Source organism: Octopus bimaculoides, chromosome 22, assembly GCF_046866305.1.
Source record: "Octopus bimaculoides isolate indiv1 chromosome 22, ASM4686630v1, whole genome shotgun sequence".
NCBI classification, from domain to species: domain Eukaryota; kingdom Metazoa; phylum Mollusca; class Cephalopoda; order Octopoda; family Octopodidae; genus Octopus; species Octopus bimaculoides.
In genome coordinates, this window is record NC_142949.1 from 38,073,230 (window position 1) to 38,100,729 (window position 27,500).

The following is a 27,500-nucleotide window of genomic DNA, read 5'->3' on the forward strand; positions in this document are numbered from 1 at the left end:
TGCCGTTGAACTTCTCAGTTGCACACGTTACAAACGGATCACCAACTTCCGGTTACGTGACGTCATACAATCAGAGTTCTCCACTGCTGGACAATTTTGTATTTCTTTCATCCTTTTTTTTTCTTTTATATATTTTCTTTTGTAATGTTTGGATTTATTTAGTTTACGTCTTCTCGTTCTTTTTCTGTTGCTTTGTTGTTATTGTTGGTCTTTTGTTTGTTTTAATTTATTTGTTATTCCTTCTCTAGAATGTTCCAACTATTGTTGCGGTCTTCAACAATTTCCGTCTCGACAAATACCATTTCCCAAATGTCCACTTCCTTTCGACTACTTTTAACTTTCTCGTTTACTCTCTTAAACTACTTCACTATTAATATCATCATCATCATCATCATCATCATCATCATCATCATCATCATCATCATCATATTGTAGTCTTGTTATCAATTCAGTGTGATTGTCATTAACATCGTTATCGTCGTCGTCTTAATAATGGTTTCAAATTTTGCCACAAGGGCAAACATTTTGCGGGAGGGATGTAGTCGATTACATCGACCCCAGTGTTTTATGTATCTATCTATCTATCTATCTATCTATCTATCTATCTATCTGTCTGTCTGTCTGTTTGTCTACCGGTTTAGCTCTTGTTTAATCATCAGTTTTGTCTAATCGATACATTGCCTTTACTTTTGACGATGATGACAATGATGATGATGATGATGATGATGATGATGATGATGATGATGATGATGATGATGATGATGATGATGATGAGAGCGATGGTGATGGCGATGACTAAAGCGATGATGATAATGTTGAGGATGAAGACGGTGGTAGTGTCAGTGGTGATGGTGGCCAACATCTTCATCCTCAACATCATCACCATCGCCGTAGTAGTCGTCGTTGTCATCATCATCCTCATCGTCACTGTCGTCTTCATCATCTATTTCCTCCGCCAAAAGTAATGCATTGAGGTGGGATGGGGAAGAGGACGGCTCGAAGCAAATGCTTCACAGAATCCGTGATTACTTCGTCTCCCCATCTCACACGCACAACACACACGCACAACACACACGCACAACACACACACACACGCACACACACGCACACACACACACACAAACACACAAACACACTCACACACGTGCACAGATACAATCAATACCGGTAGAGAGGTTGACACCATTATTACTTACCTAGGGTTAAAAATGAACCCACTTAGCCACCAGTCTGCCTAATTATCTACCTTTTTACCGGCCTACATACACTTCTGTTTCTCTCCCTCCCTCCCTCCCTCCCTCCCTACCTACCTACCTACCCCGTATCTACCCTTGTACCTACCTATGTACATACCTTCTCCTTACCTACCTACCTATCGACCAAAATACGTCCATGCCTACCAGAATGCTTAACCATTCACACACCGGTCCCCTTAATTGTGACGATGTGCCTGAATCAAGAATGCCTCCCAAACCCGTCTTACACCACACACGCTACCCTGAAACAAGCTTTAGGGATCTGGTTATATTATAATACCCCGGCTATTGACAGACCCAACATACGATATTGAATGGGAGTGAAACCCGATTTTCTTTTTTTTTTTTTTTTAATAGAAATTTTCTATGCTGGAGGATGGCGTGTGAGGGGTTTCTATACAAACCGCCAACACTAATACCAAAACGGAGGTGCTTCGGCATGGCCGTTCGACTTGATAGGAAGAGCAAATAAATATGTCCATGGATGTGTGGTAAGTTTGATTCCTAGCCACATGGTTCCGGGTTCAATACCAACAGCGTGACACTTAGGAAAAATGACATATGCTGTAACCGCGGGCCGACCAAAGCCCTGTGAGTGGATTTGGCAGACAAAAATTGAAAGAAGCCCATCGTGAGTGTGTGTGTGTATATATGTATGCATGATCCTGTAAATCGAGAAAAATAAAATAAGAGAGAGAGAGAGAGAGAGAGAGAGCACCTTGCTCTCATGTGTCTATTCCCTGGTGAGGTTACAGTGGTCTTTTCCGTAGGCTTTTCTCTTCATAGATAAACCTAATGTTACCTTTTTTACACCTTAAACATTTTCTGTGATACACGATCCCTTTTGATCCTTTTTTTTTTCTACCGATCCCTTTGGATCGGAATTTTTTTTTTTTTTTCTAAAAGAAAAGTTCTACAATTGTATTTGTCCCCTCACTGTGCAGCCCTGTGTGGCCAATAAAAGAAAGTTATCTATATATCTATCACCTATCTATCTATCTATCTATCTATCTATCTATCTATCTGTCTATCTATCTATCTATCTGTCTGTCTGTCTGTCTGTCTATCTGTCTACTCTCTGTCTGTCTGTCTGTCTGTCTGTCTGTCTATCTGTCTACTGTCTGTCTGTCTATCTGTCTACTGTCTGTCTGTCTGTCTATCTGTCAGTGAGTGAGTGAATGAGCGAGTGAATGAGTGAGTGAGTGAGTCAGTCAGTCAGTCAGCCAGTCTGTCTGTCTTTCTGTCTGTTTGTCTATCTATCTATCTAATAATAATAATAATGATAATAATAATAATAATTCTTGCTGAAAACAAAAAAAGCATGAAAACATGGTGTGTCACAAATTGATATTGCGGCACGCGGAGCTGAGAGCCAAAAAGTAGTGACATTCATTGCCTTTTATGAAGGTCACTTGCCAAGTAATTGAAGAAAAATAGCTTCGAGAATGGCAAACGGGGGTCGCAATAATGGCGGCTTTGGGGGGTGGATGACAGCTTAACTATACTACGGCTATTGTTGCTGTTGTTCTTGTTGGGGGGAGGGTGCTGTTGTTATACAGTGATGGCCATTGTAAATACAAGAAATGAGAATTGTATGGAGTGAAGATTGTGGTGGTGGGGTGAGTGGGGTTGATCGTGGTGGGTCGGAGCGAAGGAACAAGGGTGTTGTTGTTGCTGCAGAGAAGTCAATAAGTGAACGATTGAATTTGAATTGAATGAGGAGGAGGGTGTGGTGATGGTGGTGGTGGTGGTGGGGGGTTCGGCGATGGCGGTGTTGGTGATGCTGTACTTTAGTGATTTAAGATGAAGAATGATGATGAAGAAGAGAAAGAGACAGATGCGCATACATACATACGCACATACATACATGCATACATATATATTTATATAAGTTCACATATATACATCGTGACATTCATTGCCTTTTATGTGTGTATGTATGTAGGTATATCAGCAATGATTTCATACAAAGAAACATCCGCCACGTGATCGCTAGAAATAGCACTCAAATCGCCTTCAAACATCAAAATCTCTACAGTTCTATAAAAAGAAATATCGTTTTATGTTGTCCAAGGTACACTTTTCCAGAAAGATGGTATACCCATAGATAGAATATTTGTTCATATTTCTCTCCCTCACTCTCTCTCTCTCTCTCTCTCTCTCTCTCTCTCTCTCTATCTATCTATCTATCTATCTATCTACTGTCTGACTGCCTGTCTGTCTATCTGTCCGTCTGTTGGTCCATCATGGCTGACTTTGGGCTAAGGAACAATAACAAAAGCGTCAATAAGCGAAAAGTGGCCCCTAAAACATAACTACCATGAAATAGATGAGACAGAGGTGGGGAGAGAGAGAGAGAGAGAGAGAGAGAGAGAGAGAGAGAGAGGAGGGGTATTAGAAAAGACAGACAGGCCAACAGAGAGAGATGAAGGGGGTGACGGGTGGAGTGTGAGAGGGAGGGGAGGCGTTGTATACGACCCCACCCCCATCACCGCCACCATCAACCTTACTGAGACGAAATCACAGGAGTCACACTCTGCATACACACAATGCCACCCCACCGCCACCACCACCACAACCACCACCACAACCACCACCACCACAACCACCACCACCATCATAATCATTATTATCCTTGTTACTCATACATACCCACGACTCTGTAATCGTCCGAAATAGATTCCGTACCAAAAATCAACAGTGAAGGCCATTTTCAATAGACGGAGACCATTGAGAAAAAATAAATTTGTTTATGCAGCTGCTGCCATTTTAATTTTTTTTCAACCCTCGCTATCCACCCATTATCCATCCGGCCATCCACCCCATTTTTGTTTCTCCCTCGATATATATATTACCTTTTTATTATTTACCTCTCACTAAGCCACCCGCTTTCGACCCTGACTTTCTGTGTATTTATTTCAAGCTTCCTGTCTTTCTTTCTTTCTTTCTTTCTTTCTTTCTACGGTTAAGGTGTGCCATGAGCCAAGGAAAGGAAGAACAGAGAGAGGGGAGGAGAGGGAGAGGGAGAGGGAGAGGAAGAAAGAGGTGGGGAGAGAGAAGGGGGTTGAGGAAGAGAGACATAATGATAGAGTGAGACGAAAGAGAAAGGGAAAGAATGAGAGACAAAAAGAGTGAAAAAGAGAGGTAAGTGTGCGTGAGAGAGAGAGAGAGAGAGAGAGAGAAATGTGACAGAGAGAGACAGAATTACCGAAGATGAGAAAGAGAGAGAGAGAGAGAGAGAGAGAGAGAGGGGGGGGAGAGGGGGAGAGAGAGGGGGAGAGGGGGAGAGAGAGAAATGTATGAGAGAAAGCAGTCGAATATTGAAAAGTTGATGATGATGAGGAGGAGGAGCAGGAAGAGGAGGAGGAGCAGGAAGAGGAGGAGGGTGATGATGATGATGATAATGATGATAATGATGGGAGGAGGGGTGAGTGATGGTATTGGTGGTCGTGATGATGATGATGATGATGATGATGGGTTATAGTGAGGATGACGGTGAGGATGTCGATGATGAGGACGATAACGACGACGTGGATGATAATGATGATGATGATGGTGATGGTGATGGTGATTACGACGATGATTATGACGATGGCGGTGGTGTCGTCGTCATTTTCGTTGTTGCTGTTATTAGTGATACAGCCCTGTGCTTTTAACATCCCACAATGCACTGTACCGGATCCATCACAATAGGACTGTTAGATGGTTTTGAACCACCAAAAACAGGCTAACAAGATACTCCTCACACTTCTTCCCCCGCCTCTCTCTCACACTCTCTCTCTCTCTATCTGTCTTGTTTCTCCAGCTTTCTGATACTTTCTCCCACCTCTTCCCTTTACTCTCCAACTCATGATCCCGTCCTCCCCCTTGCTTCATTTACTTTTCTCTCTTCACTTCCCTATTATATTCCAATACAAACAAACACACGGCATCTTATGATAGTATATTAATTACATGTCACACACACGCTTACATACACACATACATGTCACACACACGCTTACATACATACATACATACATACATACATACATACATAACTGGGATTTTCAGAAAGAGAAATCGACCGACTGATTCGTATATTACAAGTGCAATCTGTGAGTGGAACAGTAAAAATATGCAAGACTTTTTTCAAGTTCCAAATGTGAATTTGTGTATGTTAACTACATCCAAAAGATGGAGCCTTGTATCTTTGTTGGAAACCGGCTCCCTCCTCGGTGGAAGATTTATACACAGTGGAACTGAACCCGGAACCATACGGTTGGGAATCATACTTCTTACATCGCTGTATGTACTTACGTATGTCTGTATATCTGTATGTATGCTTAAATGTATGTGCTCTTAAGTGGAGTTTTAGATTATTAGTGGATGTCCGCTTTCTTCTAACCAAGTGTGTGTGTGTGTGTGTGTGTGTGTGTGTATACACATTCATTCAAACACACATACATGCACGTGTGTGTGTGTGTGTGTGTGTGTGCAGTCCGGCCCCTCCTCAGCGTAAATCTGTGTCAATATTCATCTTTTTATATATTTTTTTCTTTTCTTAACTTTTTCTAATTTCTCCTACACCCAAGAGATGTGAGTGTATGTTGTGCGTGTGCTTGCGCGCGCGTGTCTGTATATACGCATACATTCATATATATACATATACATATATATATATATATATATATATATATATATATATATATATATATATATATACATATATATATACATATATATACAAACATATACATATGTATATATATGTATGTATGTATGTATGTATGTATGTATATACGCATGCGTTCTCCTCCTTTCATTCTCGTTAATAATTGACAAAGAAGCAAGTTGGCATTGAACAAATTGCCTTGTGTCAGGCTTTCGAAAAGACACGCTCCGCGTTCGGATCGTAGGAGAACTGAGGGACAATATGATGGCCGATAGAAAGACAGGGTGACAGGACGAATGGTTGGGAGGGGGTGAGATGATTGGGGGGTATTGTAGTGGCTAGGGGGTTAGTGGATGGGTTGTGGGACCGGTGGTGGCGGTTTTAGAGGATTATCAAAAGACGAGTTAATTCTACAGTGTGTTTGTGTAGATATGACTGTAGAGAGAGTAAATTTAGGAAATGGAACGGTGCACGGGTACACTAATGGATGGATGGATTGATGGATGGATGGATGGATGGATGGATAAAGAGACAGTCAGAAAGATAGAGAGAGAGAGAGAGAGAGAGAGGGGGAGAGAGAGAGAGAGAGAGAGAGAGAGAGAGAGATACATAAACACAAAGTTAGAAGGATATATAGTCGTAGATACATAGATAGATAGATTAGATAGATAGATAGACAAACAGACAGACAGAGATACAAAAATTATTGCCAAAAGTGAAAGGGGAAAATGAGTGAAATATGTTATCTCTTCTTTTCAATTATTGAACTGCAGCCATGCTGGGGCACCGCCTTGAAGAATTTTTTTTAGTGGAAGGAATCGACGCCAGTACTTATTGTCATTATTTTCTTATTAATGTTAACTGGTACTTATTCTATTAGCATCTTTTGCTGAACCGCTCCGTTACAGCGACGTAAACACACAAACACCGATGGTGAAGCGGTGGGGGGGGGGATAATTACATAAGTATCCAATACACACATACACATGTATATATATATATATGTATTAGTGTTTGTGTGTGTTTAATAAACAAATCTTAAACACATGCTAAACGCATATATGAGAGAGAGAGAATCCTCAAGTGTTGCCTGGGAAGCCATGTTGCAGGAGTTGCAAGGGTTGCGGTGAGAGGTGTACATGATAGGGACGGGGTGGTGGGAAGGGGACTATTAGATGCATGGAAGAAAAATGGGACCTGAACGAGAGTCTTCTTGCCGTCTCTGACACACGCAACCACCTCCACCACCCACCACCATCGTCAACATGATGATGATGATAATAATAATAATAATAATAATAATAATAATAATAATAATAATAATAATAATAATAATAATGACCCCCCAATCGCCACCGTCAATGCTGCTAACCCCAACCCCGGCTATGAAACCGCATCCAATTAACTTTAATCAGTAGATTTTAAATATATTGGCTTATCGGCCCCTTTTTTTCTTTGTGTTTTATTATTATTATTATTATTATTATTATTATTATTATTATTATTATTATTATTATTATTATTACTACTACTACTACTACTACTGCTACTACTTTTCCTTTATTTCTCATTTGCTTGTTTGTTTAGGGTTTTTCTTTCCATATCACATTCTGTGTAAAATGGGAAACGCCTCCCATTTTGTAATTTGGACTTGTTATAACGTCTCCCTCCCCACCACGTCGTCTGTGGCCCTTGGGGGGGGGGAATAAAAAAAAAGCATTATTAGCGTTATCATTATTATTAGTATCATTGTTGTTGTTGTTGTTATTTACTTTGCTGGAAGCGAATTATTACTGTTGTTGTTGGAAATGATGGTCTTTCGTTGTGTGCGTGCATGTGTGTGTGTGTGTGTTTGTGTGTGTGTGTGTGTGTGTGTGTGTGTGTGTGTGTGTGTGATCTAAGAAGGGGAGAGAATAATTGATCTAGCAAAAGTTTTAATGTGAGGCTCTTGGAGATGAAAAAAAAAATTATAAATGCAAGAAAAATATGCTAACAAATAACAACTGCTGTTAACGGGAGAGAGAGTGGGAGTGAGATGGAGCAAAGAGACGGTAGAGAGAGGCAGAAAGAGAGACAGACAGAGTGAGAGAGTGAAAGAACTGGAGCCTTGAGGAGGAGAGAGAGACATAGAAACAACAGAGATAGAATAACAGACGAATCGCGATTCCAGTCTAAATAATCATTTTTTAAAATCTTTTATCATTTACTTCTTTCAGTCATTAGACTGCGGCCATGCTGGGGCACCGCCTTGAACAATTTGGTTTACTCGAATGAATCGAGCCCAGTACCTCCTTCAGTGGAATTTGAACACAAAACGTAAGGACAGACAAAATGCCGCTAAGCATTTCGTCCCTCGTGCTAACTATTCTGCCAGCTCACTGCTTCATGAATAATAATAATAATAATAATAATAATAATAATAATAATAATAATAATAATAATAATAATAATAATAATAAATGCCCTGATGCAGTAAAAACTGCCGAAAAGCTTGAGAATAGTAAATGACACAACCAGCAATTCTGACTGCAAACATGCTGAAGAAGCTAAGAGTTCGAAACAATTATTTTATCTCCACACAGAAATAAATATACACAACGAACTCTTGTCATTTTTGTGTGCCAAACGTTTTCATCATTGAACGATGTCAGCTTATTTACATTTTACCACTATTGCTTCTACTTCCGGTACATATAATATTTAATGGCAAAACCTTGTTCACTTTTACATGCAAATCTATTGTCGCTAATACATCAATTGTTGGTCGCCTGCAAACAACTAGTTGCTAACAAGCAACAGTGGCTGCTTTACTTATTTATTTATCTACCTATTTATTTATTCATTTATTATTTTTGTTGTTCACAGAGTCAATTATATAACAGGCACCATCTCCACTGCAGCGACAATAACAACCACAGCAACTTCGGAGCGAGGAGACAGACATTTCGAGCATCGAAATCAAAGCATTCGATAAGAAGATCAGAACCAACTTGTTAATTGTTTATGCAGGTACAAGACCACGATTATACTATTTATTTTATCGAGATTATCAGCCTGCGGAATAAAATGTTAAGTCGGCATCCATAGCAGGATTTGAACAGAGAACACATGACCTCTTAGTAGATACTGCAGTGCATCTTTCTGGTGCTCGAACGTTTATACAATATTACTTTTCACCTCTACCAAGTAATATAAATCCTTGATCCAACTGTGTTTTTCAAAGGCCAAAAATATATCGCAAGCGTCGTCACGCTGCACTTCTTTTTACACCTAAACGGGTGGATGTGTAATGTCAATTTAGCCTTAAAGGTGTTTTGGGTCAATCACGTATATTTATACTGTACGATCAGCCAACCAAAATCGTTCTGTCCTTGAGCAAGACACTTTATATCACGTCACCCCAATCCACTCAGCTGGCAAAATGAGTTGTTACCTGTAGTTCAAACGCCAGCCATGTCACATTCTGTATAACGCTAAATCTCCCTGAGAACTACATGTATGTACACGTTTCTGTGGAGTGCTCAACCACTTTCGTGTTAATTTTACGAGCAGGCTGTTTCGTTGATCGAATTAACTGGAAATCTTGTCATCGTAATATATATATATATATATATATATATATATATATATATATATATATATATACATACGTGTGTGTGGTAATATCAAGAAAAAAGAAGGCAATTGATTTGCATATATATTGACGTTTTATATGAACGAAATGCCAAATAGGTGCCATTCTCTCGGCATTGAAGGACTTTTAAACTCTGCCGAATTCTGTATTTTTTTTTGACGTGGTGTGGTTAGAATTGGCGTTGTTATTGGTGATGGTGATGGTGATGGGAGTATTGGTAGTGGTGGTTGTAGTAGTGACTGGGGAGGGGGTGGGGGACGAGAAGTAATAACATCTTCGTTAAATAGAATTAGACAACAAATAATTAATGATGGATAAATACAGATTGACAGCAGGGAAGCCTACTTACAGGAAGTCTAAAACGAAATGAGGAAGGGAAGAAGAGAAAGCAACAACAACAACAAAATTGAAGAAAGTAAGAAAAGAAAGAAGGTGAAGAGAGCGTGGGGGGAATAAGTACGGAAGGAACGGAGTAATCTGGTGATTTACCTCTCTTGACAAATCATATTGTGTGTTTTGGGAAATTCAAATAAAACTATAATTTCTCACTGCCTGGAGCAGAATGAGATGTCATTGTGGTGAACGCTACAGCTTCACCGTAATGTCAACAATGATAGTGAAAGTAGAACAAAATATGGCTTCCGAGCAAGGGGTAAGTGTGACACGAACGCAGTGGGTGTGGGTTTGTGTGTGTGTGTGTGTGTGTGTCTGTGTCTGTGTATGCGTGCGTGTGTGTGTGTGTATGTGTGTGTGTGTGTGTGTGTGTGTGTGTGTGTGTGTGTGTGTGTGTGTGTGTGTGTCCTCGTGTGGGTTGTGATGGAGAAATAGGATGAAAGAAGCGGAGGTGAAAATAATACAAGTGAATAAATACTGTAATAACTATATCAGATATAAATAATGATAATAATAATAATGATAATAATAATGATGATAATAATAAATAATAATAGTAAGAAGAAGAATGATCATAATAATCGTCGTCGTGTTATTCAGAGTCGATAAGATAAGTTATGGGGACGTTAACAAACCAACACTGGTTGTCAAGCGGTGAGGTGGGCACGCACACACACACACACACACACACACTGTATGACGGTCTTCCTCACAGATTTCGTCTACCAAAATCACTTACAAGGCATTGATCGGCCCGAGGGTATGGTAGAAAACACTTACCCAAAGTCTCAGCCCCACCCCGCAGCGGAACCGAACCCGAAACCACATGGTCTAAAAGCGATCTTCTTAACTACAATACCATGCGCACACCTATAATTAGCAATCAAAAAATTAGATAATTAAAGGCTTGTTTCCTCCCACAAAAAATATCGGCAGAAGGTGAGTGTGAGATAAATACTGACTTGGTTTTAGGGTGACTGGAGGAAGTGATTGGAAGGAGGAGAAGTGGGAGGAGGCTGTGGTGGCCGATATTAATCTCCGTTTATTTTCTCTTCAGATTTTAATGAGGTTTTTTTGTGTTAGTTATTTTTTAGTTATTGTATTCTATTCATATTTATTTTATTGGTTTTTTTTTTGTTCTTTTTTTGGCTAATGAAAATTCGTTCAAGTTTCGCAACCACACGTTATCTCCACTCTCTCTCTCTCTCTCTCTCTCTCAATCTATCTATCTATCTATCTCTCACTTTCTCTTCTTTTCCCTTCTTCGCTTTTCACTTTCTTCTGTCTTGTTCACCCTCCTTCTGTCTGTTTCCTTTATATATATATATATATATCTGTATGCATGTATTTACATATGGACAATATGTGTACACTCATGCACCCGTACATACATACATACATACATGCATACATAATATTATATTTTCGTAAAACCGAAAAATAATTTCGTTAAACCGAAGAATAAAAACAGGACTGCAGATGGAAGTGCTCAGGTAACACTCAGACAAAAGGAATAATAAATTGAAAGGTATAACCCTTTCTATTATAATCACAAGGCCTGAAATTTGGGGGAGGGAACCAGTCGATTACATCGACACCATTGTTTCGCTGGTACTAATTTATCGAAAGGATTAAAGGCAAAGTCGACCTCGGCGGAATTTGAACTCAGAACGTAAAGACAGACGAAATATTACTAAGCATTTCGCCCGGCGTGCTAACGTTTCTGCCAGCTCGCTGCCTATAAACGTCTAATTATTGAAGTGGAAAATTTATCAGTAAAGCCATTTCTACTCATTTTTTTCAAATATATAATACTATATACACTCATACTCCCACACATACACCCATATATATATATATATATATATATATATATATATATATATATATATATATATATATACGTATACACACTCATGTATACATATAGACATACACACATTAAGCACACATAATTATGTAGGAAAACACTCACATAGACTCACACACACACACACCTAAACACACACCACCACAGAACACCTCCTCTCCGTTCTTTAATTCTATTCGGTCCCTTTATTTACCTCCCTATTTTAAGTCCCATATTTCGCAGCCCCTTGTATTTTACGCCATGAAAGTGTTACCGATCGTCGGCAGAGTTAATTGGTTGTCGTCAGACTGGAGGCAAGAAAAATTGGGATGGTGGGGGTGTTGGTGAGGTAATGGGGATGAAAGGTGAGGGGGGAATGGGGGATTATCAGTTGCAGGATGAGACATGTGGGGGTAGGGGAGGAATGGTGAGGACGAAGAGGAGGACGAAGAGAAAGGGAGAGGTTAGGGTGGGAGGCGATGAAACCCATATCCAAGGAATCGAGGAAAGACAGGCGGTGGTGGGATTTCGAAGAGGACGAAGAGAAGGAGGAGGTGAGGCGACGGTGAGAGGAGGATAATGCTGTGTTAGGGTTTTGACGGAGTAAAGGAGCCAAGCTAAGCCACGCTAAAAACTGAAGAAAAAGGGGCGCACAAGGATTTAGCAAGGGACCGAAACTTTTGCAGTAGGAGTTTGATAAAAAAAAAAACAAAAAAAAACAGTCACTCGCTGCAGAGCTATCGATGCGAGAGGGAGACAGGAGGACAGACAGATAGATAGATAGATAGATAGATAGATAGACAGACAGACAGACAGACAGACAGACAGACAGACAGATAGATAGATAGATAGATAGAGAGATAAATAGATAGATAGATAGATAGATTTAACTTCTCACCACTGCAACCACCACCAGTGCCACCACCACCGCTACCACCACCACCACTACTACCACCACTATCCTCATCATCATCATCATCGAGTTCGACTCTACTCTCTCCCCCCATCGCCACCACTATCGTGACCAACAACAACACCGTCGCCATCACACACCTACGAATATAAGGAATCAAACTTAAGTTCGTTTAGTTTCACACACACACACATACACACACACACACACACACACACACACACACACACACACACACACACACACACAAACATGGAATGCACAATAATCTTACGCGCATACATCCAAGAGCTTTCGCAGCCTCAGACACCGCTGCTGCCACCACCACCACCACCACTACCACCATCACCAACACCGCCTCCGCCGCCACCACCATCCATACTCCCACTACTACCACGAATTATAAAACCAACGTTGAACTGCTTCCCTTTATTTCTAAGTGAAATATTTGTTAATGGTCATTGCTATTTAATAAGGGAGGAGGAGGAGAAGAACAAGAAGGAGGAGCCAGAAGAGGAATATAAGGGGAGGGGGATATTTGGCCGCTTGTTACGTGGGGCGGGATTGGTGGTGGGGTGCATTTGGCCCTTGTTTCTTGTGGGGAGGAGGGGCTGAAGTAAATAGAACTCCCTTGAACAGTAGAGAGCCGAGGCCAGACACTTTAAGGCCCCTACTTGATCTGTTGTTTTTGCTGCGTCGTTTTAACCCCCTCTCTTACCCCCTCCGCCCGCACCACCACCACCACCTCTGCCGACCAGGTCCGATCAAAGGGGTTCCAGCTATGGCAACCCCTTATTTGTTTATTTTGTTGTATTTTATTACATTTATTTTTCTATTCTTGTATTCTTTTATTTATTTCAGTTACTAGGCTGCGGCCATGCTGGGGTAATTACCGTCTTGAAGGGTTTGGTCGAATAAATCGACCACAGTATATATTTATTTATTTGTTTAAAGGTTTCAGCCATTTGACCGTGGCCATACTGGAGCACCACCTTTACTCGAACAAATCGCCCCCAGGACTTATTTTTTGTAAGCCTAGTAGTTAGTCTATCAGTCTCTTTTGCCTAATTGCTAAATTACGGAGACGTAAACACACCAGCACCGGTTGTCAACCGAGGGTGGGTGGATGGGGACAAACACAAACACACAAACGTATATACAAGGGTGATGTTACTGTTATTTAGCCCCTCTAGTTGGCCCTTGTTTCTTGTGGAGAGGAGGTGCTGAAGTAAATAGAACTCCCTTGATCAGTAGAGAGCCAGCGGTGTTGGCGTTGGAGGTGGTAGTGGTGGTGGTGACGCTGTTGGTGATGGTTATAATGGGGGTTACCGGTCGATGACTTAAGAACAGCCTGTTATAGCAGTCCGGACGATGAGCTTGCGCATAGTTTCCCGTCTCCAAAATATCCTTGTCGAGGTTTCGAACAATCTGATGCTATGATAAGCCCTTCTTCTTTTTCTTTTACCCTCAAGTTCGAACACAATTGTGATCGAACCTAGAATAACGTGACTCTAAGACAAAATTCTCAACAACATGGTTATGCCTACGCCTGTATGGCACAAACATGACCGCATAAGTAAACGAAATCAGAATGTTATGTTTAAATTCAACAAATAAATAAATATCTAAATACATTAATAATTAAAGAAACAACAAATTGCAACAAGAAAACCAGAAAAAAAAATCTCAAGGTATTTTAACGTGAAGAAAAGAAATATTTAGCATTTATTCTCTGTTTATGGTTACTATTCAATAATAAATCTAGCTGTGGTGTGGGTGTGGGGTGGACTGAGAAGTGGTAACAATAGATGTTGTATTTTTCGCATCTCCAGCGTTAAAAGAGCTCCGGAAAACTTCGTGTCGCAATCAATAGGTTTCTTCCCCTGTTGTTAGACTAAATTGATTTGGCTGGTTACCACCAAATACTCTAAAATATGTCTCTAGATTAGTAAACAAACAAAGCAGATAATAAAAGACGGAAGAAAGAAAGAAAGAGAAGAAGAAGAAGAAGAAGAAGAAGAAGAAGAAGAAGAAGAAGAAGAAGAAGAAGAAGAAGAAGAAATACGTGCAAGAATCATATAAGAAAATGAAAAGGGGGGAAAAAAGCCAGGAAAAAAAATCAACGAGGGAAAAGAAACGGGAAAGGTAGGTGAACAAGGAAGTAATAAAACAAGGGAAATATATACAAAAAGCACTAAAAATAATAAAATAAAGTATATAAAATAACATGCAATAAAACAACAACAACAACTACAAAAACAACAACGGAAAGAACATTCTTGATCGTTTGGATATGGATTTCGTGAGATGCTGGCAAATTGCGAGTATTGGCACAACAACGGTTAGAATACAATGGCGTTTTCGGTGGTGAACGGCACGGATGTTCTTTGTGTTAGGAGAGTATCGTTGCTCATGCTACGTGTTTAGTGTGACCTCCTCCTCTCCACATCCCTTATTTCACGGTCAAAGACGATAATTAAAGTTGCAATTTCCATTTATTCAATCAAACTGTCGTCCCTGACATTTGATAAAACATTACTCAGTGGAACGCCGACACTGATTTCTGCTTAAAAGATTCAAAGTGTTCAATCGATTTGCGTTTAGTTGCCAGTCTTTCTCTCTCTCTCTCTCTCTCTCTCTCTCTATATATATATATATATATATATATATATATATATATATATATTCTTTGATTCTTTTACTCTTTTACTTGTTTCAGTCATTTGACTGCGGCTATGCTGGGGCACCAGCTCGAAGAACATTTAGTCGAATGAATCGACCCTCGATGTTTTTTTGTTTTTTTTGAAGCCTGGTACCTATTCTGTCTGTTTTTGCCGAACCGCTTGATACGAGAACCAATGCCGGTTCTCAAGCGTTGTGGGGAGGGGACAAGCAGAAACACACACACACACATATATATATACATACGATGGGCTTTTTTCAGTGTCCGTCTACCAAATCCACTCTCAAGGCTTTGGTCGACCTGAGACTATAGAAGACACTTGTCCAAGTTGCCACGCAGTGGGACTGAACCCGGAACTATGTGGGTGGGAAGCAAGCTTCTTACCACACACTCACACCTGCACCTCACTGATTAAACAGTTCTGGAATTAAGAATCATGTTTTTTTTTTATTTTTTTATAACGTGCATGCTTTTGTCAAACCAGAAGAGAGACAGGTAAAAAACGAGGCGACAAGCAATTGATCAAATAAATAAATAAATTTTTAAAGCTGGTAAATAAATCGAGGGGAAAGACTTACCATCTTTATTCATTCCAGCTTCGAGACATTTCTTCAGTCGACATGCTCGACATTGGTTCCTGTGTGTTTTATCCACTGGGCAATTACCTTGGCCACGGGATTTACATATGTATTGTCTGTTTCTACGTATGGAGCGCTGGTTGAGAAATGGACGAAGATATGGAGTTATTCAACTGAACAGAGCTAAACATAGAAACACATATAAAGTTGTATGTATGTATGTATGTATGTATGTATGTATGTATGCATGCATAATCGTCACATTATGAGTTCGATTCTCGGATCGCACAGTGTTCTTGAGCAAAATATTTCATTTCACGTTGCCCTGCAATCGCTTTGACCTCTTCCGTTGGCACACCTTGCACCTCCTGTACAATCTATGTATCGATTCTCTCTCACTCTCTCCATCTCAATATTATTATTATTATTATTATTATTATTATTATTATTATTATTATTATATATGCATACATACATACATACATACATTCATAAAAAGAGGATGAGTGAAAGGTTTATGTCGATGTACAATTACTAAAGAGAAAGGCACTGTCCATCACCTGCAATATTATAATCAACGCCGTCTTCCTCACCGTCACCACCAAACACTACCAATACAATCATCATCATCATCATTGTTATCAGAATCACCAAAGCGAGGATTTTCTACGTAATTTACAACGCTGATTATCATGATGATAATAATGTTCTGGGGAGGGGTGGGGAGAGGAAAATTTCGATTGAGTTAGCGATGATGATGATGATGACGACGACGACGACGACGACGACGAAAAGGTGTGGGGGACATATATGTGTGTAGCAATTAAGGAATAAAACAAAGGGACGACTCACCTTGAAAAACCCAGCACAGCTGAAAAATATAAATTTTGGATAAATTATACATGAGATATATAATGTGCATGCATATATATATATATATATATATATATATATATATATATATATATATATATATATATATATACACATACACTTACACACATAAGTGTGTATACGTGTATGTGTGCATGCATGATATTAGTACCAAGAAACGCAATAACTATAATTAGTATGAAACAATATGAGATACCACTAAGTGGATCCCTTGTATGCTAAAAATAGACGTCAAACCGTCTTACCACTAAATCTGTGATCTCAACTTAGTAAGACGCTAGATGTTTACGAGCTAGACAAATGAAAAAAAAAACAATCATATCACTTTTCATTTGCGTGTGTGTGTGTGTGTGTGTGTGTGCTTGGGATATATATGAATAGCTCAAATTTACAGAAAGGAAAAGACGAAGACAAGTGAAAGAACAACAAGTAAATGTATTAGTTTAACGCTTGGGAAGAATGGAAAAAATCTTTGACGTTTCGAGTTTATGATCTTCGACAAAAAGGATTGTGAGGTAAAAAAAAAAAGAAAAAAAACGGAGAGAAAAAAATGATTAGGGATTAACGGTTCAGCATGATGAAATGACTGGAAGAAAGAGGTTGAGTGAAAAGGAGAAAATAACGGTAGGATAAAGGTGGGATAGGGGTGAAGAGAGGTAGGATAGGTGGGACAGGAATACACATACATACATATATAACGATAATTAAGAGCTCAATTAATAACAGTTCATTAAACACCAACACATTATTACGTTGCAGTCAATCCAAGTTTACACAGAATCCGTTAAAACCATCTTTAAGGGTAACATATTTAGAATATAAGCAGAAAAACATAAAATGTTACTTATAGCCTATAATTCAATTCAACTCAACAGAAGTTTCATTAGTATAAACATCATTAAATGTATAATTACATTATTGTGATACATAATTAATTTACATAAAATGATTTAAATTAAATCTATTCACTCAAATTATCAGGAATATTTCTCCTAATTTCTTTTTTTTAATAATAAAGATGGGTGATTTGAAAGAATTTTCTACTGTTTTTGTCAGACTGAGATTTGACTCAAGTTCAGTGTCTGCGTATATATTTGAACAAAGATATAAAACAAGGTAGTTTCTGAGACAGCAACTTACCCGTCACAAGCGTATATTCCATAGTGTTTACCCGAGGAATGGTCTTGGCACACTTTGCAGGGTACATCAACCAGTATCCGACCTTTTAAATAGAAAATATTCGCAATCAGGGGCAACGAACATAATTGCATTGAGACGAGAATATCGTATTAAATGGTTACACTTTCATACAAGCGTTTGTATTTACACCATTACTCTTTTATTTGTTTCAGTCAATGGACTGCGGCTAGCTGGAGCATCAACTCAAGACGTTCGTCGAACAAATTCAATTCACTATATATCTTATATTTTATCTTTTGCATGTTTCAGGTGGTTAGGGCATTCGCCTCATGATCGTAAGGTCATGAGTTCAATTCCCGGCGACGCGTTATGTCCTTGAGCAAGACACTTTATTTCACGTTGCTCCAGTCCACTCAGCTGGCAAAAATGAGTAGTACCTGTAATTTAAAAAGAGCCAACCTTGTCACAGTCTGTGTCACGCTGAATCTCCTTGAGAACTACGTTAAGGGTACACGTGTTTGTGGAGCCCTCAACTTCTTGCACGTTAATTTCACGAGCAAGCTGTTCCGTTGATCAGGTTGCAAAACGAATTTCTTAACCACACAGCCTCTATAGATAGATAGATAGATAGATAGACAGACAGACAGATAAGTACAGAGAGAGATAAAGAGAACGAGGAAGAAAGGAAGGAAGGAAGGAAGTGGGAGAGAGAGAGAAATGTGTTAGTATGTACATTTAATGCTATTAATTCTTAGATGAAAGCATTAACATCTACATTAGGATGTAGATTTGCTAATCAAAACTTATGCTCTGTATACATATACAACAATCAAATACACAGATACACACATACAGGAAGAAAGGGAGAGAGAGAGATAGAGAGAGAGAGAGAGAGAGAGAGAGAGAGAGAGAGAGAGAGAGAGAGAGAGAGAGAGAGAGAGAGAGAGGGGAAGAGAGAGAGAAACACCATAACACTTGTTGAAGCTACAGAAATCAAAAATTTGGTATTATATTGTAATCTCAAAAAATCTTCCGACATTATTTCACCGGAAGTTGTATTGGTATTTCTTGAGCTCTTAGACGGCAATCAAGGCTGCATGTATATATGTGTATATGTGTAATGTATATGAGAGTTTAGATATGTATATATACATGTGTGTGTGTGTGCGTTGTTCCTCGTTGCTATTGGCTTTGCACGGTCTTTATTTAATAATCACAAGAACACACAACAACCGACTGAAGAAACAAATCTAACAAGTATTCTGATATGGATTGTCTCCGGCCGCGACAAAAGGGATTATAAGTTTAGATTCTTCTACACCCCTCTCCACACCGCCACGCACATACACACGCATACACACATACACACCTATACACGAACACAAATACACTTGCACTCAAGAACACGCACGAATACACACACACGTACACATAAACCACGTATGAAAACGTGTTTAAATACGTTTGCATGCAATGACACACATTCTTTCATATATATACATATATGTGTATGTGTGTATGCATATATTTGTGTATACACGTATACACTCACACATACGTATGCATATATAAATGCATAATACGTATGTATATACATATGCATATATGTACATTATATATATATATATAACCTAGCGACACTTATATACATATACACACATATCTGTATGTATTTATAAATATACACATACATATATATAGATACTTATAGATACGCACACACACACACACACACACACACACTGGCGGTATTTGTATAATAAATAAAAAAGCAAATCCCGTATTTGCCAATAATCTCTTACAACTTTGTCCAGTTATGTCTTGCAATCTTTCCTCTTTTGCTCGCCTCTTGTCTTCAATTTTTTTACTTTTTCTTCTTAATATTTTTTTCATCCGTTTTCACTTCTTCATCCCTTTCTACTCTGTCGTACCCTTCTTGTTCTCCGTTTTTCTTTTCTTTCCTTCTTTCTTCTTCTTCTTCTTCTTCTTCTTCTTCTTCTTCTTCTTCTTCTTCTTCTTCGTCTTCTTCCGTCTCTACTTCATTCTTTTGTTCTCGCGTATATTTCTTATTTTTCTTGTTTTTTCCTCCTCCTTTTCTTTCTCTTCCTCTTCTTTCTCCTCCTCCTACTCTTTCTAGGAAACGGTCAAGGGTTTTTGCCTCCGTCATAGTCTGTGACGGAAAGTTGGGGCGAAAATTATGCGTCCTTTAATTACAAAGACACAATGAATAAAGAAAAACTCCAAAGACTTCCATCGGAATCGAAACATTACTCTTTATGTAAGAAATGCAGCGGATAAAAACAAAAGAGTAAAGCGTGGTGTCTTCCTCACTGATACCCCCACCAACACAATCATCATCACCACCACCATCAGCACCATCAGCATCATTATCATCAGCTCAACCATGTTAGCCCTTAACCAGCTCCATCCTCCCAACACAAACACACACACACAGAAATGCGAATTCTCTCTCTCTCTCTCACACGCGCGCGCGTGAGCATGCGCTGCAAATACTCAATACAAAGCTAACCGAAGTTATTTCGTAATTTATTTTTATTGTTTTTGTTATTTCATTTTATTTCAGTTTGTTTCAACACAATTTAGAAGAAACAAATATTGAAGTAAAAAAAAAACAAAAAAAAAACAAACAAAAAGAAGACACTTATAAGTGAAAACATTCGCTGTTAGAGACGTAATTCTTGTGATTATCGAGGAAAAGGAGGAGGAAGAATTTGAGAGACGATGAAGACGAAAAAGACAAAGAAGAAATAGTGAAGGCGGTGGTGGTGGTGGTGGTGGTGGGTGTTGTTGGGTAGAATGAAAGTGTTTGGGTTTAATGTTTGACGCGTCAGACAAAACAGGTTAAGAATGATTTTAGACTTGTTCAGATGCAAACCTTTGCCAACGAATCGTCAAACGGTTCTGTCCACCTCACAAAACTCTAAACAAACACTCAACATACTTTACAATTACGGTTTCAAACTTCACCGACGGCACTCGTTGCTCAAATAAATAAATAGATAAATAAAATGAATAAATAAGAACTAAAAGGAGAAGACATTCTTTTATTTGTTTCAGTCGTTTGACTGTGGCCATGCTGGAGCACCGCCTTTGGTCGAACAAATCGAGCCCCAGGACTTATTCTTTGTAAGCCTAGTACTTATTCTATCGGTTTCTTTTGCCGAAACGCTAAGTTACGGGGACGTAAACACACCAGCATCGGTGGTCAAGCGATGGTGGGTGAGAGGAGGACACACACACACACACACACACACACACACACACACACACACACGACGGGCTTCTTCCAAGGGACTGAACCTGGAACCATGTGGTTGGTGTGCAAGCTACTTACCCCACAACCACTCCTTGCACCGATATATAAAAAGAAAATTAATAATAAAATAATCAAGGAATTTCGATCGAATTAAATTTGATTTTCTGGCGGAAGTATGTTTGCTGGCGACATTTTGAAATTTGTGTTTTTTGCTTCCATTTTATTTTTCATTCCTGTTCTTGTCGTTTCGTTTATTTTCTATCTCGCTAGTTTTGATGCTATTGTTGTTGTTGTTGTTGTTGTTGTTGTTGTTGTTTCTGTCATTGGATGGTCTGACGACTCCTTTTTTTTGTTGTTGCTGTTATTGTTTTTTTTATTTTTATGCTACTGTTTTTTTAAACTCATTTCGCTGTTGTCTTTGTTCCGTTTGTTGTCGTTGCTTTTGGATAGAGTCATTGATGTTGTGGTTGACTGTGGTGGTAGTGGTTGCTACTATTGCCGCCGCTGTTGATGTTGTAGTTGTTGTTACTGTAACAACAACAACAACAACAACAACAATAACGCAGACTTCAACATAAATAACAGCACCAACAACCGCCTAAACAACAGCAGCAGCAACAACAATAATTACTACTACAACTACAACTACAACTACTACTACTGCTGCTGCTGCTAATACTAATACTACTACCATTACTACTGCTGCTACTACTATTACTACTACTACTACTGCTGCTGCTGCTGCAACAACAACAACAATAGCAGTAAAAGCAAATACAACAGGAATACCAGCAATGACAACAAGAACAGCAACAACACTGGCAACAAACAGTATGTAAAGAGAAATTCTTAACACCAGGAATAGTTAAAGGTAAGAATTTGTTTATAAAATAAAAATATAAACGAAAAATACGTATAAAACAAACAACAGTACAAAAAGAAAAGGAAGAATAAAACATTGAAATCAAAGGGAAATAAAAAAAGACAAAAAAAATAATAAACAATCACTTTTTATTTGCTTCAATCGTTTTCAAACTGTTTTCTGCATAAATCGTTGGCACCTTCTGTCTGACTTCTCTGTTTTGTATGTAAGGTGTGTGTGTGTGTGTGTGTGTGTGTAATGTGTGTGTGTGTGTAATGTGTGTGTGTGTGTGTGTGTGTGTGTGTAAGATGTGTGTGTGTATGTGCCCATGTGTATATTTGTGTCTGGACGTATATACATATATATACATACATACATATATATATATACATACATATATATATATATATATATATATATATATATATATATATATATATACACAGACATACATATATCTTTTATCTTTTACTTGTTTCAGTCATTTGACTGCGGCCATGCTAGAGCACCGCCTTGCAGAATCTTTCTGACTCGAACGAATCGACCCCAGTACATCTTATCTCTTCATTTTATTTTCAAGCCTGGTACTTATTCTATCGATCTGTTAGTTATAGTAGAAGACTAAGCAGTTGCTTCCCAAACCACATGGTTCGGCAAGTGTCTTCCACTATAGCCTCGGGCCGACCGAAGCCTTGTGAACGAATTTGGTAGACGGAAACTGAAAGAAGCTCGTCGCATATATATATATATATATATATATATATATATATATATATATATATATATATATATATATATATAATATATATATATATGAGATTTTGTTGTTAAAATCTATGGGTAACCAACTGGTCATAGCTCCACAATTAACAAGATATTTCAACAATTTTTGTAAACAATAATAATATTTAATTAGAAAAACATAATAAGGTTTTGTTTGACTTGAACATGGGGGGGGGGGTAGTGTGTGTGTGTTAATGTGTTTGTGTGTGTGTGTGTGGAAAGATCTTAAGTTTAACTATGCGGTAGCGTCACGCCCTTACGCCACGGTCACATGACTGATATGGAGTGAGGCGAGTGTGGGGAGACTGGTGGTGGAGCAGGGAGAGGTGCGTGACAAAAAGGTCACGTGGGTGACATTGCAGGCATTCCTTGTGAGGGATCCTTTCGTCACTAGTTGTTTACATGTCTCTCTAGATTGAATTCCAAACGGTTCAAAAGCAGACAGACAGACAGGCTAATCGAAGGACTTGGATGACGGGTCGGTGATTAGTGATGGCGTAAAAGAAGTAGGCTGGGAGGGGGTGAGTATACGTTTATGTAAGAGAGGGGAAAATGTGACAAATATTAGAGGGAAAGGGATAAAAGGTAGGGCGAAAGAGGAGAGTGAGAGGAAACAGAAGAGAGAAACAGAGTAATGCAAAGTTTTATTGGAGCTGAAACAGCGGATCACTTCCGTGAAACTTTCAGTTGCAGCTTATGAAATTATTCAACATCAGTCAGACACATTTATAATGATTGAGTTTCACTTACCTATTCTTGAGTGGAGGCTGTTACAGTTATGTTCATATTCTGTGACTGAATCAACCGCTGGCGGACATTTCGTTAGAACCAGCCGGTCTGGAGGGAAGAGAGAAGAAATAACAAGAAATTATTAAACTTCACATGTACTGGGGATATGAGGAATAAACTTCAACAAACAACAACAGCAACAACAACAATAATAATAATAATGGTCTCAAATTTTTCCACAAGGGCAGCCATTTTGGGGGAAGAAAGGAGTCAATTACAACTGTCAATTGTTTTATGAAACCCGAAAAGGCGAAGTGGACCTCCGCGAGATTTTAACTCAGAACGTAAAGACGGACGAAATGCAGATAAATGATTTTGCCAGCTCTCTGCCTTACCAACAATGATAATAATAAAAATAATGGTTTCAAATTTTACCACAACGGCAGCCATTTTGGGGAAGGGAAGGAATTGATTACATCGACCCCAGTGTTCAACTGGTACTTCTTTATCGAATCCAAAAGGATGAAATACAAAGTCGACCTCGGCGGAATTTGAACTCAGAGCATAAAGACAGACGAAATACCGCTCAGCAATTCGCCCGGCGTGCTAACGGTTCTGCCACCTCGCCGCCTTAGCAATAATAATAATAATGGGCTCAAATATTGTCACATGGCCAGCAATTTGGGGGAAAAGGGGGTAAATCGATTTGTCGACCCAACAGGATGAAAGGCAAAGTCGACCTGGGCGTTAAGCAGTGTGTGAAAGAGTGAGAGTAAGAGAGATCCATTATATTTTGTTATAAAACAAAACGTGAGTGAGAGAGAGAGAGATCCATTACATTTTGTTTTTTCTAGCAGATCTAACTGTCGTGTGGAAACGCCCGAGCCGCGACACTCTTCCACGTGATTTCCTCCTTGATGAAGCTGGTAGGTGATGTGACATATGTAAGCAGAAGTGGTTTGTCCTCTCTCTCTCTTGAAAACTGAAGTAGGGGACGACAGAAGATGGGGTACGGTGCAAGCAGGGGGGGGGGAGTGCAGACTGAGTACAAGGCCTGCCAAGTGTCTGGTCCATATGGTAGCGAAATTTGGTTACGGTGATGGTGATAATGTTTACAATGGAGGCGGCGGCGGTGATGCTGCTGCTGATGGAGCTGCTGCTGATGGTGAGGTTAAAGAATGGAAACGATAAGGTCTTTTACTCTTGAGCTGGTGTTGTTGCACGGTGCTTTTGTTGGTGTAGTTTTGTATGTAGATAGATAGATAGATAGATAGATAGATAGATAGATAGATAGATAGATAGGCTTCGTGTATGTATACAGGCATACAAACATTACATATATATATATATATATATATATATATATACACACACACACACACACACACACACACATACACACATGTACACACTTTCATACATACATACATACGTATACGCTTGTGTGTTATTTGCGTTATTAGGGTTAAAGGTTTATGGCAGAAGGTAAAGTGTATAACAAAACAAAGAATGACGGAGTCGGGATTGAAAAGTAAAGACGACGACGACAAGAGGACAATAATGGATTGTTAAGATCGTCTGCCTCAGTGAAATTTTACATCGGACAAGTTGTTCGTCTAAGGAGGAGAGGGTGCAATGAGATACGCGTTGCATTTATAGCAGGGTCTCGTTACAATTTCATTATATTCTTATATTAGCAAATTATGGTGGCAATTTATAACTCATTAAGTTATAATTATTGATTTCATCACCATCGTCACACGTAGTCTCCATTATTGACATGTTGTTGTTGTTGTTGTTGCTGTTTAGCCTAAGGTCTGTCCTACCAGCCTGCTTGAGACCGCTCCCATTTCTCTGATCCAACTTCCCTGTTTTAGAGTGATCAAAATTAAAACTTTCCTTCAAAATTCCTCGTTAGTTTATGTTCCAAAGACCAGTCTAATATTCTTCTTCTTAATACCATGATGCATTAATATATCAGAAAAGGAGCCTGACTGGCAGATTGTGAAGATGCTATAGAGAATATTTTAATTTGCGTCTTTAGATTTAGAAGACATTCGTTAATTTCATATCATGTGCCATTTCTTCATGATCCTCTTTTATTTTCCCTAGATATTTTCAATTTTTGTTGCATCTCTGATCCTTCTGATCTCTAGGGATGGATAACAATATGCATGAGCCTTTTTAAAAATGCAATTCTGCAGATTTGAAGAGGCAAATTTACCTTAATTTTTTTTTTACTCGTTTTGTTCCATCTTAATTTGTCTTTTGTATGCTCCAAGAGAGAGAAATAATTTTTTGAAATAGCGTTCTGAATATGTTATAGCGTTTTGAATGCATTTAGAAAAGGTCATTTATTTGGCTGATAAAGTTTCTTTAAAGTCGCGAACATTTGTAAAATAATACATTTTTTCTCAAAGTCAAAAATGCAATAAATATTGCTCGTTGTATCCTCCACATGCCTTACTAAAGCGGTTCAGCAAAAGAGAACGATAGAATAAGTACCAGGCTTATAAAGAATAAGTCCTGGGGACGATTTGCTCGACTAAAGGTGGTGCTCCAAATGACTGAAACAAATAAAAGAATCTATCTATCTATCTATCTATATATCTATATATATATATATATATATATATATATATATATATATACACATATACATATATATATATACACATATACATATATACCTGAACCTACATTCATGTACTTCATACGTTTCTGGGTAGGCGTATTTGTGTAAAATTTTGCCAAAACAGAACAAATTGAATCGGCGCAAGTTCTTCAGTTCCAGTCGTCGTCAAATGACTAATAGCCATCACAGAGTGGCACTCTTCGAAATGTCACCTGAATTACACAATGGAATGGCATTATTTAGCTTCCTTTGACTCTCGAGTAAACATTGTCAAGATGACAGTCACATGTACACCTACAAATATATATATATATATATATATATATATATATTTATATATATATATATATATATATATATATATATATATATATATATATATATATATATATATATCTTTAAACGTATATGTTTCATTCTATGCATAGAAACAATTATGTATATGTACTTAGGTATGTGCATATATATATATATATATATATATATATGTATATATACGTACGTGTGTGTGCGTGCGTGCGCGTGTGTATATGTACGTATATATGCATGTATATTTGTATGTGTGTACATATGCATATATATATGTGTGTGTACATATATAAAAGGCATTCATACATACATAGATACATACGTAGATACATACATATATACATATATATATAGAAATATATATATGTGTATATATATATATTTCTATATATTTGTTCTAAACTTAGAAAAATATATGCACACACATAAAACAATCATACGCACACACATGCATACATACATTATATATATATATATATATATATATATATATATATATATATATATATATATGAACATGTCGTTCATACACTTGTCATCATCTTTTCTATAAATTTCAACTATATATATATATATATATATATATATTAAATAAGTACCAGTTACGCACTAGGGTCGATGCAATCGACTTAATCTCTTTGTCTGTCGTTGTCTGTTCCCTTTATGTTTAGCCTCCTACAGTCGATTTTGACTAAAATGACTTCAAGACTACTCCGGTATGGCCGCAATCCAATGACTGAAACCAGTACAAGATAACTGATAAATAAATAAATATATACGCATCCAGCCAGACACCATCCAAGTTTATCCAACCATTCCACCCTCCAGCAAAGCAGCCAACCAGCCAACTAGCCAACTAGTCAATCATCCGACTGACTACCCTTCTTACCTCCCCACACACACCACGTGAC

At 38.4% G+C, this 27,500-nt stretch overlaps 1 protein-coding gene across 1 annotated transcript in view; it reads right to left on the reverse strand.

Annotated features, from left to right (window-relative positions):
- Nucleotides 1-27,500, reverse strand: part of LOC106874426 (nuclear receptor subfamily 2 group E member 1) — a 55,144-nt gene that overhangs the window by 12,160 nt on the left and 15,484 nt on the right. Inside the window, exons 2-5 of the mRNA XM_089339638.1 lie at nt 23,667-23,753; nt 17,995-18,076; nt 16,813-16,831; nt 15,961-16,096 (exon numbers count right to left, since the gene is read on the reverse strand). Of these exons, the coding sequence (XP_089195764.1) occupies nt 15,961-16,096; nt 16,813-16,831; nt 17,995-18,076; nt 23,667-23,753 (324 nt within the window). The remainder of the gene's footprint in view (nt 1-15,960; nt 16,097-16,812; nt 16,832-17,994; nt 18,077-23,666; nt 23,754-27,500) is intronic.